At 38.7% G+C, this 17,999-nt stretch overlaps 1 protein-coding gene across 2 annotated transcripts in view; it reads left to right on the top strand.

Annotated features, from left to right (window-relative positions):
• ZSWIM6 (zinc finger SWIM-type containing 6) overlaps positions 1 to 17,999 on the top strand; it is a 118,596-nt gene that overhangs the window by 60,216 nt on the left and 40,381 nt on the right. For both annotated transcript variants that reach the window (XM_082075251.1, XM_082075250.1), the window contains exons 2-3: positions 7,089 to 7,445; positions 17,597 to 17,745. In XM_082075251.1, the coding sequence (XP_081931377.1) occupies positions 7,089 to 7,445; positions 17,597 to 17,745 (506 nt within the window). The remainder of the gene's footprint in view (positions 1 to 7,088; positions 7,446 to 17,596; positions 17,746 to 17,999) is intronic.

The raw sequence follows: 17,999 nt of genomic DNA, 5'->3' as shown, positions 1-17,999 counted from the left end.
GAACTGGACATAATATTCCAGGTGTGGTCTCACCAGGGCAGAGTAGAGGGGAAGGAGAACCTCTCTTGACCTACTAGCCACCCCCCTTCTAATACACCCAGGATGCCATTGGCCTTTTTAGCCACAAGGGCACAATGCTGGCTCATGGTCATCCTGCTGTCCACCAGCACCCCCAGGTCCCTTTCCCTCAGCTCAGCTAGCCTATTAAGTCTACCTCAAAAGTTTGAGGTTTACTCTATTCCATTAATTTACCTACATTCTGCAAAGCTTAAGATTTCTTCAGGGGTCTTGATTTTTTTTTTTTTAATAGTTGTCATATGATCTCTGTGGGGTATATTATTAGAAAAGTTGTCACATACACAAATCCCCTGTCTGCTGGTGTCTCAAAGCAAGCTGTACTTTTCTACCTGTCAGCTTCAGGGTTTCCAGCCTCACACTGAGATTTTTTTATTTTGTTTACTGCTGCTGTTATGAGGAGCTCCTCTTAACATAGAGGAGCAAAGTCTGTTTTACACGGATGTTCTTTTTCAAAAACCAAACAAAACCAACAACAACAAGAAAAAGCAACTTAGCAGCAACAAAAAGGCTTGGGTTGTACACCTGATGAATGGTGGCCTGCAGGCATGGATTGCTGGCCTTCTTGCCCTGGCAGGAGTCAGTGTTCACACTGCTAGTGAATGTTAAGCTTTTAATTGAAGAGACTTGTCTCTTTTGTGAGCCATAACCATCACTTGCTATAGCATCCTAGATTACAATTCGAGTACCACTGTGCTAGAGGTAGAGTTCTATGTTACTGCTATCCAGAAGGCATATTTTTTAACATCTCTTGTTTACACCAAGATTTTGCTGCTTTTGTTTTGCTCACAAAGCTTATGCTACAAACACCTAAAATGGGGCTGATTATATCCATATTAAATTAGTTGGAATGCAGACAACTTCCAGGTTTTGCAGAGATGTGATCCAAGGCTGTGAGCAGTGCTGATGAGAACATCATTCGGTAGTTTGTATGGGGTTTTTGTGGAGTGATTTGCAAGTTGTTTAACCACAGGGACAGCAGTGAAACCTTGAGGGACCCTTGAAGCCGTGCTTGTGGGGTGCATGTTTTGTTCAATGCCTCCACCTCTAGACAGCATGAGCTGCTGCAGGCTGCATCTGTCTTAAAACAGTCCAAATCTTACATGGCGGTTGGGCAGGGGAAGGCATTTTTCTCTGTTATTTGCTGTTTGAACAGCCTTTCTATCTCTTAAGGAAGAGTAGTCTGGATGTATGTATCCCATCTACAGTTATCCATGACCCTGCCTGGACCACAGTGTTAAGTAGCTGCTTTTTGTGATCAGTTTGGTTTGAAGGGATAGTAGAAGCCTTTGTCTAATGAATGTGTTAATACTTAGTTGAACAATTCTCAGATATGAAGGTCTGGACTGCTAAAGGAAGTCCTGTTTTTTTTTTTTTAAGTGAAACTGTTGAATTCACAATGTGGGACAAATAAATCTTGCTGTTGAAGTCACTAGTGCTGGCACTGTTACAGTGTGCATATTCTTGGATGTGTGCCTGCAGTAGTGAACTTTGGACTTGTCACTGGAGTGTGTGCATGGACTTATTTAATGCTATTTCCACTCTCTCTCTTACTTGTGAAACTCCTGAAATATCAAATCCTGACTATTGCCTTTATGGAAGGGAGTGATGGAACCTGGGTGGGTGGTTGTGGCGGTTTCTCTGTTAGTGTTTGGGTGCAGTGGTAATATCAATTTTATTCTAGGTGGTAGTGCTCTCAAAGCACAGGCTTATCTATACCCTGTGCATTCATCACATACAGTAAATATGTGCTGCTTGTGTTAATTTTTTTTTCCCCTACTCCTCATTACCTTTGTACCAGCATGTTTAACATACTTGGTAAGTATTTTCCATTTTAAATCAATGTTTTCTCTGGTTTATAAATTGACCGTTAACATTAGCTTCAGGCTGAGTGGTGGCATGCAAAGTTTTGACTTAATAATAATTTCAAAGTGTGGTGTTGATCTGTTTTTAGAGTGTTCCAAAGTTCAGACAAAACTGAAGGTAGGATACTACTTTGTTATCTTCAAGGAAAACCACTTCTCAAAAGGCAAGATTTGAATGAGGTAAACATGGTTTAGACATTTGTTTGTGTTGGGAAAAAATGCAACCACTGGTCTAAGTTATGAAAAAATAGCTAATGGGCATATTTGGAAACTACTTTCCATAAGCCGTTCTAGCTGTTGTTTGGTAGGCAAGATGAAGCAGAAGTGTTTTTTGCTTTAATTAGTGATCATGTTTTTGCCAGGTAATGTAGGATTCTGAATAAATCTTAGCTGGTAGGCGTGCAAGTTAATTTAAATGACAGTTAAAGGTAGAGATTATGATTCTGGTTACCAAAGTAAAGTTATGTAGGGGGAGGTTACCCACATAGATCTTGCATGCTGAAGACTTCTCAACTCCCAGAACAAGCTCTTCCATTCTTTTTCCTCACCTGCTGGTTTCCTTTGAATGTAAAACAGCTCGTGTGTTTTGCTGACTAGGAGTATATTTACAATTCTTGTAAACTACTTGACAAAAGGGGTAGTGGATCAATATTAAGGAACACATCCATTCTCCAAATAAAATGGGTAGCGTATTTCCTAATTTTAGTATAATTTGTGCATAGTGAATGAGCTATGCATGGTGTTCTTAAAGGGTATGTGGCAGAATGCTATTCAAAGCTTTAGGGTATTACTGTAATCCAGTTATGACATTTTTATATTTTTTTTGGTAAAGGATAAACAATACCCAGTGGCGATATATGGTTGCATTTCAATCAAAGCTTTCAATTGAAACTGTGCACATAAAGTGATGATTTTTTCTTTTTGTAACCATTGGAACTCTTGACAGCAGAGATATATTTTTCATATATGCAGCGCAGGTTTACATTTAACACATTTTGTTAAAGTGCTATTATTGTATCTTCATAAGAACAGCTTGCTATTTTTAACCTGGTGTGTTTGTTTTGATGTCATATTACTGGTATTTTTGAATAGGCAGTTAAGAAGTTTAAGAGAATTATTTTTTTCAGATATAGTTCACTCAATAACAGTTTGCTGTATTGTTGACTGAATCACAAATTGTTAAACTCCCCTTAAATGAGAGGTTTATTCTTAATTTATTTTATTTTTTACAGGAACATCTTAGAATTTGGAGTTATAAATTGCAGAGAGAAAAGAAACAGTCTAAGTGTTGGGTTGAATTACTGTTTATAGTAAACTTAAAAATTGTGTTGTACTCTTGTTTTATGTCCTTGAACCACACCACTATGTAATTTCAGGGTAATTCATGCCCCCCAGCATTTTATGTGGCTTGTTGTTCTGATGATTTTTGTTCGTTTTGGTCTGTATATTTTTAAAATGAATCTTTGAACTTGGGCATATGAAGGAAGGTGCTTTGTAACAGCGTGTGACAGTAGAAATGAATTAATCTTGTGACATGTCATTGAGGATGCTTATGTAGTACAGTAACTTTACTGCTTATCCCATTGGATTAGTGGAAGTCACTATTTCAAAATTTGTTTTTGACTTAAGTAACTAAAAGCCAAGCTGCTGCTGCTTCTCAGCATGCCAGCATCATTTCTTCTCTTTAGTGCCTTACAGTTTGAAGTTTCTTTTGTTTCATTCTGAAGTATTTATTTTTTATGACAAGTGTGTATACTTGTGCTGGCAATACTACGTTGTAGTAATGTGAATTTTCATTTATCAGGCAGTTTTACAGTCCCAGAATGTTTTCAGTTAATGGACTGGATGCTGTCAAACAGATTTTGGCAAAAACTACTTTGTAAAATTCAGTGACTACTTAATGCTTTCCTCCTGATGGCACTTTGGCACAGTCCTCTTCCAAAAGGATGGCAGCTTAAATTTTTTTTTTTTTTTTTTGGCTGTTAAATAATTTTGTGGTGTGTTTGAGGTGAGTGTTAAACAGAAGCAAAATCACTTGGTAAAGGGTTTCATTTGATCCATTGCTTTAGTGCTCCAGCTGCTTTTCTAAACACATTTTTTCAGAATGTGAAGCCTCTGCACATTGAAAATGTCAGCAGAGCTTGAATTACTGATCACGTGCTGGTTTGAAAACAGTAAAACATTTCAAACCGCAGCAGCTGAAGGGAGAAGGTGAAACATGCCTGCTCTATAAATAGCTTCTGTCATGAACACAGGCTTTTCTGCCTGCAACTCTTTTGTTGTCTTTACATAATAACAAACTAGTTTTTTAGTTTAAAGTGAAACATTAGTGTTCTTGAGGTTTTTTTGAATGGATAAATATTTCCAGAAAACATTTTTAACTTTGAGTAAAAGAAGAATTTTCCCTTTGAAGAATTTTCCCTGTTTGGGGAGAGGGCATGCAACTTTTAGCTGAAGGGACTTTTTCTGCTCTTTTGGATCCGTTAGTCATTATTCTCAAGTCCTTGCATGGGGGTTGCTGCCTTCTACGAGCATGTACCATCTCCTTGGGAGGCTATAAATTACTGCTAGTGTATGCATTTCTTTACCTGCTACTAACTTTTTGTGCTTTATTTGGAGAGCATTATATGGTTAGGTCAAAAAAGATTGAGGCTATGTCTGCAGGACATAGCCCTTACTGTTGAGTGCTCTACACTGTTGTGGGCAGCGGAGAAGGTGGCATTTGATGTCTGGTAGGTTGCATTATTACAGCCCTACCAGGGCTTCTGAGCTGAAATCTTCTGAATTTTCTTAATTGGTGTGTAGAAACCTTTTTAAAGGTCATATTTACTAACAAAAGTTTCATTCTTTAAAAACAGAAACAGAAAAAGAGGAGGAAAACTGTTTCATAAATACCAGGCATAGTACATCATTGTGGCATAGTTAATACAAAGCTTACACATTTTAGCCTGCAAGGGCAGCTGATGTTGTTTAAACTCTCTGTAATTTAAGAAGGGTAGGTTAGATAACTTGAATGTATTAGTGCTGACATTGTTTAGACCAGGATCCATGTTTATAAACGGTAATGCTTGTAAAATGAATTCTCAAAAATTCGCAGTATAGAAGGAGGGGAAGCCATGAACTGTGTTTTCATCTGAACAGTGAAGGAACTTAAAGGCAGTGAAGGAACTTAACTCTAAATATTTCTGGAGACATTCATCTTTCCAGGAAGAATTTAACTTTCTGAATGCCTGAATTATATACTCACAAAAGTGAGTATATTGTTGCAGTAGCTGGTTGGGTTTCTGTTTGAATTAATAAGAGTTCAGGTACTTACTGAGAGTAGGAGTGAGATCGGGCCCTTTCAGTGTTCAAGTGTTAGGCTTTTCCTCAGTGCATATGTATGATTTATAGGAAACTGATATTAAAAAGAAAAATCTCCCATGTGGTTTCTTTCGGACCACCAATCCAGCTTTCACTTACTGGGACTTAGCCAGCTCAATTTATTTCAGATTAAGTTTTAACAAACCTCTCTTTTTGAGAGAAGGCACTTACGGGAGCATGCCAAGACTACTTGAAAGCCAAAGGGAAAGGCAGAGGGAGGAGCTCAAGATGTGGTGGGCAATTCCCCTCCTCTGTGGAAGTGTTGAGTGGAGACAAAACCAAGAATGCCACATATTGGTGGGCTTTTCATCCACACCCCTTCCTCTTTGTACACTTTGCAGCTTACTGACTCTTCAGCTCCGGCTCTTAGCTACTTGCACTGGTAGACATCCTCTTGCAAAGCTGAGATTAGTGTGTGCATATGACCTTCAAGTCAGAGTATCAGAGTACTGCAGTTGAATGCAACCAAAAGAGTGATGCTGACTGTACAAACTGCCATGAAATGCACAGTGTAAACAAATGGAAAAAAAGACATATTTTCCTCTTCGTTTCCTATAACTCAAAGAGCTTTTTTAAAATGATGAGATACAATATTTTGAACTAGAGCTATGTATATATTTCCTTTTTTCCACCTAACTTCTGTGTTGTACTGCTTCCTGCAGTAAACTTTTCTGGAATTTCAGGAACACTAAATCAGTTTTGAACTTTGGGAGAGTGTGAGTTTTTATTATTTCCGTTATAAATAGTTAATGTGTAACATCTTACAGTGTCCATCCCAGATTTTATATGCACTGTTGATTCAAGTTTAATACTGGTACAGTGTATGAGATTTACTTGTATTGCCCTTTATCTATGCCTCTGACCTAATGCTTGAGCTAAAATAAATGTCAAGCTTAAGTAAAATCCAAAAGAACACCCATTCAGTGATACTGAGAGCCAAAGCTGGGCCTTCAGGTTGGTCAGAGATGGGTTTAGGTATGATCTTCAGAGTTGTAGACCTTGGTCCAACAGGGTGCTGTGTCAATTACTGGCATCTTTGCTGAAGTGAACCTCTTTCTTGTGGTAGACAAGAAAATCTTGCTGTTTTGCCGTGTACTTTATCACACCAAATGAAAAACAGGACGATAATGCAGACTTCTGAAACAGTGCACATATGTCTCGTTCAGTATGACAAATCTGATATCCTGTGTATAGGCAACTTCAGCGGTTTGTCTCCAAAGAGCTACAGAAACATAGCCATGCTACTGGATTGCTTGGGTGAAGGTGGGCTTTAACATGAGATTGAAAACAAAGATTGACTTGTCTCAGTGAGTCAGTGGCAGAGTTGAGACTAGGACCTGGGTTCATGCCACTAGAGTGCAGTACTTTCCTCTTACTTATTGAGAGAATGTTTAAATTTCCTGATAGGTGCTGCAGGCTCTCTGGCGTGTGCTTTGGAAAATTGATACCAACTTGGTGAGGTACTGGGAGTTTCAAATTGGTCTTAATCGGATGCAGCTCGGCTTCTGCGGCTACCATTTACCAAATAAATGTTTTCCTTACCATCAAACTCTTATGAATGTTGTGATGGAATAGCAAAGATGGTTTGTAAATTAGCCTTTCACCCACCTTTTTATTGTAGATGGGAAGGATATGTATGAAAGAAGAGATTAATCATATTTGTCATTAAAGCCAGTTAAGATATATTGCTTCTCAGAAATAGATGATGACTTGGCTTTATTAGCGGAAGGTTACTGATGAGTTGTAGTATTTTATATAATAAGTTCTCTTTTTTCCCCCCCACAGGTTTCCACTTGAGTGGCACAGTGACAGAGCCTGCAATGCAATCGGAGCCAGAAACTGTTTGCAATGTAGCTATCAGCTTTGATCGTTGCAAGATTACCTCAGTGACCTGTAGCTGTGGAAACAAGGACATATTTTATTGTGCCCATGTTGTGGCACTCTCTTTATACCGGATCCGCAAGCCAGATCAGGTCAAACTGCATCTTCCCATTTCAGAGACACTCTTTCAAATGAACAGAGACCAACTACAAAAATTTGTACAGTATTTGATCACAGTGCACCACACAGAAGTTTTGCCAACTGCTCAAAAATTAGCAGATGAAATTCTTTCTCAGAATTCAGAAATAAATCAAGTCCATGGTGAGTCTGAGACTTGTTCTTCCTTTTGCTTCATTCCCTCTGGTTTTGTGCTTTTTTGTGACATTTGGGAGTGTGACCTGCTGAGGTCTCTTTCAGCCTGAATTATTCTGTGATTCTGTGGTGTTTACTAAAGAGGATTGTATTACTGAACCTTTGCTTTAAGATGTTTGGAAAGCAGTTAGTTTCAGGAAAGAGAAAAGAATTCATAAGCAATTAGCTGTATCTCTCCAGCACTGTTAATATATGGCCTGATTTGCTTCTGGCTTGTATTTTCCAGCTATGAAAAAATAAGTAGTGGTGTTCTTTGTACAGCCACATTGCTTAAAGGAACTACCTTGCCAGCTTACCAATGGCATCTTTTTATAATTTTGTTATTTTCGACCTACTCTTCTGACATTGTGGTTGTGTAATTTTGTTTGAATGGCAAAGCTTGAAAGCAAGTAGGTGTTAATTTCATTCATTAGAGATACTTCAATTATCTTTTGGGATTTGGTTTCTGTATGAAGTCAGGAGAAATATGAAACCTGTGTATTTCGGTGCCTTTTTCCTGTTAGCGCTACAGCAGCTGACAACATCAGCAAAGGTCTTGATCTTTCCTGCTCTTTCTGCTGCACATGGTTTTAATGGCTCTCAGTTTCTTGTACTGAATATCTTGTCTTTGTTTGAGGGTGCTGGATGTGACTTGAGGCTTCTGAGGTGGCTTTTCTGTGGACCTTGCTGGACTGCAAGAGGGTAATTGTGGGTTTGAGGTGCCCCAGCTGGTTTAAGAGAGCCCTGTGTTCCTGTAAGGTCACCTGGTAGAAATGTCCTCTAAGGTGATCAGAGCTGTAAGCATAAAGGCAACTTAGAGGGGAAGAATAAGTTATCTAAATATCTAAAAATTATCTTGTTTGGTCATTGACAGGAACAATTCTTCTGTGTTAAATATTTAAGAGGGATGACCACTATTCTGAAGAATTTACACTACAAACAACATCAAGCTGCTTAATATTAGAGAAGGAAAAACATGTGTTTGTTAAATACAGTGTGGGCAGAACAAAACAAGGGAGTCTTTCCAATAACAGGACTTTTCTGCAGCCTAGTTCCTCTCCTAAGGGTGCAGTGAGCCTGGCAGGCCCAGGCAGGTGGTGCTACAAGAAGGTGAATTTTGGGAGCAGTGTTCTTCTTTGGCTTTGGCGGCTATGGGGATGTGGCCAGAGGCATGATGGTTGCTCTGGTTGTTATAGAATATAATGAGAGGGTGATTGATTGGCAGAGCTGCCTGGTGATGGTGGAAAGAAAGGGAAGCTAAAGCAGATGCAGGACATTAGACAATAGAGGAAGATGCTCAGATGTCGTAAGCCGAAGGCATGTATTGCATGAGAACTGGTAATAGCCTGAACATAAGGAATTAAGGGGAAGGAAGAATGATGGTGAGTATGAGCGTGGCACAGAACATTTAAACAGTCAAGGGTGATGAGGAAAGGGGAAGGCAGGGGTGGGAAAGGAGGGATAGATGATGACTGTGTATGGCTGTATTAGCCATGTTATGTAAGAGAAATGACAAGCTGTTGCAGAGGATGCTTAAACTTGATCAACATTGTCTGTAATTATGCTAATCAGAGGCATGTTGGTCTTTCTCAGCTATTTCCTTATTGTCAAAATATCTCATTACTCATTAGTATTTAAAGTATTTTTAGGGAGATATTTGATGTTTATATCACAGCCCAAATAGCAGAAAGAATAGGAAACAAAAAGCTAAGCTGATGATCAATTATGAAATGTCACAATGAATTTGAGTAGGATAGTTTAAAAATATCCACAAAACTAAATTGTTTCTTATACATGTTGCTGTTTTCCTAGTAAATTAGATTGCAGTATGTCTTTATTGACTGTTGATATTTCTTAATAAAATACCAAAAACTAAAGCAGAAAATCCAGCCACAAAAGAAAATAAACAGCTGTTACCAAAGACATGGGTTTCAAAAGAGGAACTGTAGTCTCCTGCTTTTCCTTTCAGACTCCCGTGAAACTATGGTCTGATTTTTTTTTTTAATGTTTATAATGATAAACAATTACAATATTATTTTAAGGGAAAAGTAAGTTTCTCTTATGTAGCAAGTAAGTGTTCTTCTGAGATTCATGTTGTAGTTCTATTATCTTCAATCAAATTCCTTAAAAATAATAAAGGTAACCCCAAGCCTGACAGTTTTCAAGAAGAGACTGGTCAATGCCCTCAGACACATGGTGTGAGCTGTGGATTTGTCATATGCAAGGACAGGAGTTGGACTCCAAGATCCTTGTGGGTCCCTTCCATCTCAGGACATTCTATGAAAAAAAAATCTGTCTCTTGTTCTAATATCATAGGCTGGTGAACATGAGATCACAATTCACTCCATCATATCTTTTGTACTGCATATATTGAGTTTGTAATACAAAACTGAGTTGTAGATCTGTCGTGCTTTGAACAGCTTAACCTCACTAAATTAGTGTTTGAAGAGGAATTATATTGAGCACTGCTTAATGGTACAGGGTAAGTAAGAGGAAAAACTTTAAAAATCTTGCTTATAAAAGTAAGAGAAGACCTGTCACAGAAACACCATGAACAGCTTTGATCAAAGAGAAGTCCTGAATCTGGAGTTGGATGAGGAAATTATTTTCAGTGTTACCTAGAGGTGTTTTAATTTCAGAGTTATTTTATATAAAACTTTTTTTTCTCTCATTGTGGCTGTACTGGTTCTAGTTTCCGTATATTTCCCGCAATAGGCAGAATAGATCAGTTCTTGAATGCTATTTATTTGTACATAAGAATGATCTGGGACTTTGAAGAGCTTGGACCACAGCGCTCTTGTTGACTTGGCTAGGGAGATGGAACAACTCTGCAGTACTTTCCTTTCACAAAAGGTGAATTGGATAGTTGTTCGTTTGCTCAAAATTGTCTTATGCATCATTGGATAACTGGCTTTGGCCACCTTCCTTGAGAAGGAGGTTACTGGGGGAACTAGTGAAGTGACTGCACTGGTAACATAAGTTTTAAAATGACAAATCCCTTTGAGTTCCTTGGTGGATATGAACAGGGCAATATCCTTTCTTGCTTCACAAGTCAGCCTTAGTGCAGGAAAAAGTAAGAGGATGCTGTTAGAAGTACAGCAATATTTTGTCTGTTCACTAACTTCTTCAGGAGAGCTGAATGATTTATTGGGAACCCTCTTCTTTATTTGCCATGCAAATTTCTTCTTGGTGGTGATTATATTACAAGAGAGATTTGCATGGTTCTAGAGCACAAAAGCACCTCCTAAATTTGAGAAGATGAGTTGTGTTCTGGTTTTGTCATGTGACACTGCTACAGCTGTACATACTCCTGGTGATTTCAAAACTGGATATCTGTGGGATCTGATCTTCTGTACTGAAGACAGCTGTAGGTGTTCATACTGATATCCTAACGTCTGCACTGTTTTGATTTGAGCATCCTGGATGTAGATTAGGATCCTACTTAGCCAAGGCTTTTTTCTTCCCTGTTAATTTTTTACCATTGTAGCAGAGGATGTGTAGCTGGCAGATGTGTAAATCTAGGGAGAGAATGGTCAGAATGACAGATTACAATCTGAGTTTGTGATCTTGGATCTAGTTTCTCTTAGGTATGAAACTTCTACTTAAGTTGTTTGGAAGATCAAGCAATGTTCCTGAGAATTTAAGTGGAAATAGGAAGGTAACTGCAAGATGCAGGAGAGAGAGGAGGGAAGGTCCGTTTACATATTAATCTCATATTAGCATTGAGTTATGTGCATAGTGAAAAAGTGTCTGCTCTTTATGGGTATAAGGACAGCCTAGCAAACCAATTTCATTTTTACCTTTTAAGCTGCACAGTTTCTTTCCTGGATGTTTAGTGCTGCTGTTGAAATCTCTATTCTGGGAGGAACTGTATGGATTCCTCCAGACCGTGTCATTTTCTGACTCACAATACAAGTCACTTGCGAGTACAAAACCACATGCAGACGAACTCAAATATAAGAGGAGGACCTAGGAGAAAGCAGTTCAAGTATGTTTGTCTTCCCAGAAGCAGAAGTACCTGAGTAGTTGCTTCTGTGTTTGTCCACCCAGATCTAGGCACATCCTCTGCAGATGTTAATCTGTGACGTTTATTCGGAATGATGGTGGAGGTATTAACGAAGGAAAATAAAAAAAATTACTTTACAAGAAGATTTCAGGATATCTAGTGCTGTTCCTATACATTGTAAATTCCGAAGGGCAACCCAGAGGTACAGATGAATATGTGTTGATATGACCTTAGTGTATTTGACTGAAATTATGATTTTAGTGGAAAATTGTAGGGTAGGATAGGCCTGAACAACAGAATACAATGTATTGCCAATCTACTAGAAAAGAGAACATTTAATGTTAAAGAAGATGCATTATTAAAAAAAAAAAAAAATGATGGAATCTTTCATACAGCCATGCTTGAACTGACAAAATTGGTTGAGAGACTAGATGCAGAAGAATAATGTAGGAAGTGCCAGCTGAGTTTCCTTTCAAGAAGGATGGAAGTGAAGTGCTCCAATGCTTAGTATGAGAGTTGTTTGCTGAACCAGATGTTGAAAGGAAGTAACGAGACTAGCGAGAACTAGAGAAATTTCAGAAACACAAGTAGAAGTAAATAAGTAGTAGAATGTGAGATTGAATGAAAGATTGATAGCTGCAAAATAGCATGAAAAAAATTCATCAAGTTCATATTCTTTAGGAAAGGGTTTTTAAGACACATGGAACATTAAAATAAAACTTACTATATCTAAAATAAACAGTGGGATTCAGCTGAGACACAAAAAGTAAAAATCAAAATAATGCATGCTAGTTAATACTGATAAAGAAGTTATTTTATCTGCCACATGCAAGTAGACATTGAAACTCATTTCAATATAATGTTTGTGGGAACTAGATTTTAGCAGGAGAAGGTTAGATATTGTCAGAAAGTAAGTTTATGCTTTTTACTATGTTTGCACATGGAAAGGAAATAATTTTTTGGGACAATCTCGTTGGGAGTTCAACAACTTTCCTCAGCAACTTGACATAACCTGTCCTGATGTTGTTACCAATTGGTGTTTTTCTTTGAGGCTGTGTGCTGCTGAACAGGTGTTACATGCCACCCAGGTGTTCTGAAATTAAGTACAAGCTGAAGTGACTTGCGTCTAAACTTTGAATCATTTGGGGAATAAAAGACAAAAATATTGTTGAATTATTAATTTTATGATCATTTGGTTTATGTAATTATTGTGTAGAATAATTCTGAGCACACTAACATTTATAAAATCAGTCACTGTTCTGTTGTGAATCAGCATACAGCAGTATTGGTTTCTACCTGGGACCAATCAGTCTTTGCATAGTACTCAGTAAGTCATGCTTTTTATTTATAATAATTTTTCTATATCTTTTCCTTAATGCTGTCATGGAATGACATTTAATAAAATTTACTGATTTACAGTTCATTTTATACTTTAATAAGATTTTTATTAAATGAAGTTAAAAAAAATTTTTGGTATGGCTATCAGTAATCTGGCGTGGTTTCATGTGAAGACTAAAACAACTCTTGTGATACTTCTGAAATAAGAATCAGGGAAGCAGTTTCCGATTAAGGTTCCTTTCTGTTGTTTTAACCACATTTCACTGTTGATCTGCAAGGGAGTAGTGTGCAATGTAGACAGTCCTTTTCTTATTTTGGTCAATGCTCCTTGCTTCACTTACTATTCAAGGTTAAATTCTGCATATACAACACCATTTACTGAATGTGGTTGCTTATTTTGAAAGCAGCTGTGCTTAAAATTGCTATATAAATGATCAAAGTGCTTATTTTTTTTAAAATGCTTCTGCTTCTTAGAACTTGGGAGTTGATTATATTTGACATACAACCTGCTGTGACCATAAATATAAAAAGCTGTTACCCTGCTTTCAAATTTTATTTGGGTGTTCAGTGTTACAAACAGTTGTGTACAATATTCCTCCTTTGATTGCAAAGACTGCAATTTAGTAATGTTAGTAAAAGAGCATGTGTAAGTATGTATGGCTGTATCTATACACTGGGTATAAATACTTTATTTATTGTAATTAATTTTAAGTACGTAACTTGAAAACTATTTCAAAGCCCAGTCATGACAGAAGTTTAAAATGTCAGAGGCTGGAAAGAGGGAGATTAATATGTTAGTGTCTCCAAACTTGCACAGTTTAATTACAGGTTTTAATATTTAATATAATTATACAGTGCTTTTCACTTTCATGGTTTTAATGTGAACTAATTTATCTTCATGACACCCCCCTGTAAAGCACTTGAGCAATGCTTATCCCCAGTTCACAAATGGGGAATCAGATTTGGTCTTGGTACCAAACAGCACTGCAGAGAAATTCTGGGCTGCCCCTGTTCCTCTTGTCAGGCAAACAAAACCATCCATCTGCCATGCCACAGCCCTGTGGTGCCCATCTGGGGCCGTGCTGCACCCCAACGGAAGCCACCACCTTGGTGTGGGGCCTGTAGCTCTGCCTGGGGTTGAATGTGAGCCTTCCTGTGGCTATTGACAGGGCTGCACCTTCCAGCTCTTAAGGCAGTTTCATCCCCTTGCTTGCTCAGGTGATTTCTCATCCTCTCACCCAGTCCCACATTTTCAGAAGTGGCAGTGTAGATAGAAATCCTGTCTGTTGCCCAAGTGTAGTCTGTGTTTGAGTGAGAGTGAAAACAGGCTAGATCAGTGTCCTCCTGACTGTAAGTGAATGTAGTGATCTTGAGAAGTGCCTAGTTGAGAGACATGGAGATGGTCATGTCTCAACACTAAAACAAGATAGACATGGGCAGTGGAAGCTGAGGCTTCCCTAGCACCTCCACTAGGATCCCTGGTTTCTGCCATAGTGGGGAACGGGTTTGTACTCATGCCTGAGTACATGGCATGCCATCTCTGTGTTCTTTTAGTCCATGCTATTGATGAAGACTGCCAATAGTGTTGAAGGATCAGTGAATTACAACTATAGTTGGTGCCAGTGACATGTATACTGAAACTTCTTTATACATCCTGATTAATAATTTTTATCATCCTGAGTGTAGCCTGCATATAAGGTCTTGTAAGGAAAAATCCCTCTGAGTCAAATGTATCTGTAGTACTGTGCTGAAGAGCATTGTAGAGCTCAGACCCTCAGCTTGATATCTCCAGCTTTTACAGTGTTCCAGCCTACTGCCTTGAAAATAATGCTGGTGTAAGTATAGTGATGCTGAGCCCCTGGGGAAGGTGTATTTGGGATCATGCTGGGAGAAGAGGCCTTGATGGAGGCAGTTCTGCTGGCCACGGCAGCAGGCACCCCTTGTTTGTGTTAAGGAGCCCTGTTGTTAAAGAATCTGTAGTAGCTATGTTGAAATTTAACCTTCTAGCACAAACTGACCGATGAGCTTTTGATAAAACGTAAATAGTTACGGAAGGAATTCTGTGGTTTTCCTAAATAGGGAAGCTTAGCTGAGGAATCTTGGGCTATTTTTAATTCAACCTAAAAGTAGCCATACCAAGATTATTTAAACATAACTCTCCATTGAAGTGAGAGATAAATATAAGTGAATTTTGTAGGTCGGTGCTTTTATATGGTTTCCTTTCACAGGTCTTTTATCTGTGTTTTAGAGCAATGAAATATTTAAACTAATTGCAAGGTGATACTGCAAACTTGGGTCTGTGCAACAGCTGCACTGCTTGTTCTCATGTGGCTTGATTTTCCTTTTTATCTTGTTCTTTGCAACTGAAGACTTACCGGTATGTGTTTCATGTGACTGATATGAAAGCCTCTTAAAACTAACATGGAAGACCACACAGAAGAAGAGGTTTTTCATTCCTTGATTTTGGTACTGTCTTGGGCTTGATTCCTGTCTTCTGAGAAATGATGCTGGTTCCTGTGGAAGGCGGAAGAGTTCATTTGCATCTTCGAAGACACAGTTTCCTATTAATCTAAATATGTATATGTGTGTATATATCTATGTTAAATACACAGCAGTGCCATGTTCCCATCTGTAGGCTTTGAAGTTGGAGGCAGTTTAGGAAGTTGCCGAGATGGAAGATTATTTTTGTATTTTACTCAGCAACTAGTAGACAAGACATCCCTCTGACCCTTTAAAACTTCTGGTTGTATTTTCATTGAATAAAGATTCCAGCATTCCCTGTGACTGCTTAAAAACTTCACCAACATGCTAGAGCTGAAGTTGTGAAAGGAAGGCTTGAATCAATGTTTACTTCCTACACATCTGAAGAGTTGTAGCTATCTTTGTTTTACAAGGTCTCAGTACTCCTTTGAAAAAGTGAGTTTTTACAAGCCTGACTGTGTAATTTTCCTTCCCTGTTGTGTGGTTTTTGTTTTGTTGTTTTGGGTTCATTTGGGTTTGGTGTTTTGTGTGTGTGTGGTGTTTTTGGTTTTTTTTGTTTGTGGTGGTGGTGTTTTTGTCTTGGGTTGTTTTGTGGTTGTTTTTTGGTTGGTTTGTTGGTTTTTTTTGGTCTACAGAGGTAACAGGGCCTGGAATTTAAGTGATAGGTTGTGTAATGTGATTAAATATCTAACATCTGCTCAAAACTTAACAAAGGTAGATTGATAGAATCATTGTGGTTGAAAAAGTTCTTTGAATCTAACTATTAACCTAGCACTGGCATGTCCACCTCTAAACCATGTCCCTAAGAACCTCACCTACACATCTCTTAAACACCTCCAGGGATGGTGACTCCACCACTTCCCTGGGCAGCCTGTTCCAATGCCTGACAACCCTTTCTGTGAAGAGATGTTTCCTAATAACAGAACTTGAGATCATTTCCTCTTTTCTGCCAAATATCAAGTGATAGTAAAAGACCAACACCCTCCATGCTACAACCTCCTTTCAGGTAGTTGTAGACAGCTATAAGGTCTTCCCTCAGCCTCCTTTTCTCCAGGCTAAACAGTCCAAGCTCCCTCAGCTGCTCCTCATCAGACTTGTGCTCTAGACTCCTCACCAGCTTTGTTTTTCTGTGCACTCCTTCCAGCACCTCAATGTCTTTCCTGTAGTGAGGGGCCCAAAACTGAACACAGGATTCAAAGTGGGGCCTCACCAATGCTGAGTACAGGGGGATGATCACTTCCCTAGTCCTGCTGGCCACACTATTCCTGATTACACAGTTGTGACAAGCCCCAAATAAAAATGTTAACTTGTGTCTTGGCCATGCTTAAAATACCTTGCATCTGGTATGATGGTGCACTACTTGAGTTGTTTCCCTGACTGTCTAGATAAATGCTTTTCAGCCTTTTCAGTTGGAGTATGTCTTAAAAAATACCCAGTGGAGGTGCAGTCTTCTTCAGAAAAACAGAGATGGGTAGATGGTACAAGAACTTGCTTTAGCTAATTTTGTCAACCTTTATAAGAGGCCACCAGTGGAAAATCACTGATCTCACTGCAAAATTTGAATTAGTGCAACCTGTGACCAAACCACTGCCTGATGTAAATCTAGTCACTTCAGTCCACACTAGGCTAATTCAGGTAGACTTGATCTGAATTGTCTGTGTGCTGACATTGCCTATATAAAAATGCTCCTTTAGAAGCACCAGTCTCACAGGGTGGTGAATCTTATTTGGATATCTTATGATGGAAATGCCTTTAGTGCTTTAAGACTTTGGATTTGTTTGGGTTTTTTTTTTTTTTATTTGTTTAGCTTTACAGAACCATCCATCACAGCTCAGAGGCAACAAGGTGATGATCTTCCTGATGTTCATCAATAGCAGCACTCACTAGCAGTCATTTAAACCTGAGCGAGATTGCCAAAGTTACAGGAATTACGCAGATGTTTTGGGGAGAGTGTTTTTAACAACACAGTTGTAGAAATACTATGGAAAGTCTCATTTTCCTTGTAGAAGCATTCTAGCATAGCAGCTGAGATGGGAGGAAAAAACCTCACCTTTATTTTAATGTTTTATTATAAAATATTTTTAGTTAAATACATCTTCATAGGCTGTCACTTCTAAGTGCTTATGACTACTGAGGAGAAATTTAAGTATTTTTAAAAAAATGTTTAGATTAAAGCCAAGACATCCAGAACAGGACAAAACACATACAAAAACCTCTGTAGTACTTCTTTCCCCCAGCACCTTGAACCTCTCTTCTTTATATGAAACATTATTATTTCTTTTCTTGCTGTTTACAGGTGCTCCTGACCCAACAGCAGGTGCTAGCATAGATGATGAAAACTGCTGGCATTTGGATGAGGAACAGGTCCAAGAACAGGTTAAAATCTTCCTCTCCCAGGGTGGATACCACGGATCAGGGAAGCAGCTCAATTTGCTCTTTGCGAAGGTTTGTTGAGTACTCTAAACCTTCTTCTTTTCTCTCTCCGCATCCCCAAGCCAGTCTGTACTTCACAGTATCACAGTATGTTTGGGATTGGAAGGGACCTCAAAAGATCATCTAGTCCAATTCCCCTGCTGGAGCAGGAACGCCTAGGTGAGGTTGCACAGGAACATGTCCAGGCGGGTTTTGAATGTCTCCAGCGAAGGAGACTCCACAACCTCCCTGGGCAGCCTGTTCCAGTGCTCTGTCACCGTTAATGA

Source organism: Streptopelia decaocto (assembly GCF_964273445.1).
Source record: "Streptopelia decaocto genome assembly, chromosome: Z".
NCBI lineage: Eukaryota > Metazoa > Chordata > Aves > Columbiformes > Columbidae > Streptopelia > Streptopelia decaocto.
Note: the sequence above shows the minus strand (reverse complement) of the source record. Positions and strands in the feature narration are given on the sequence as shown.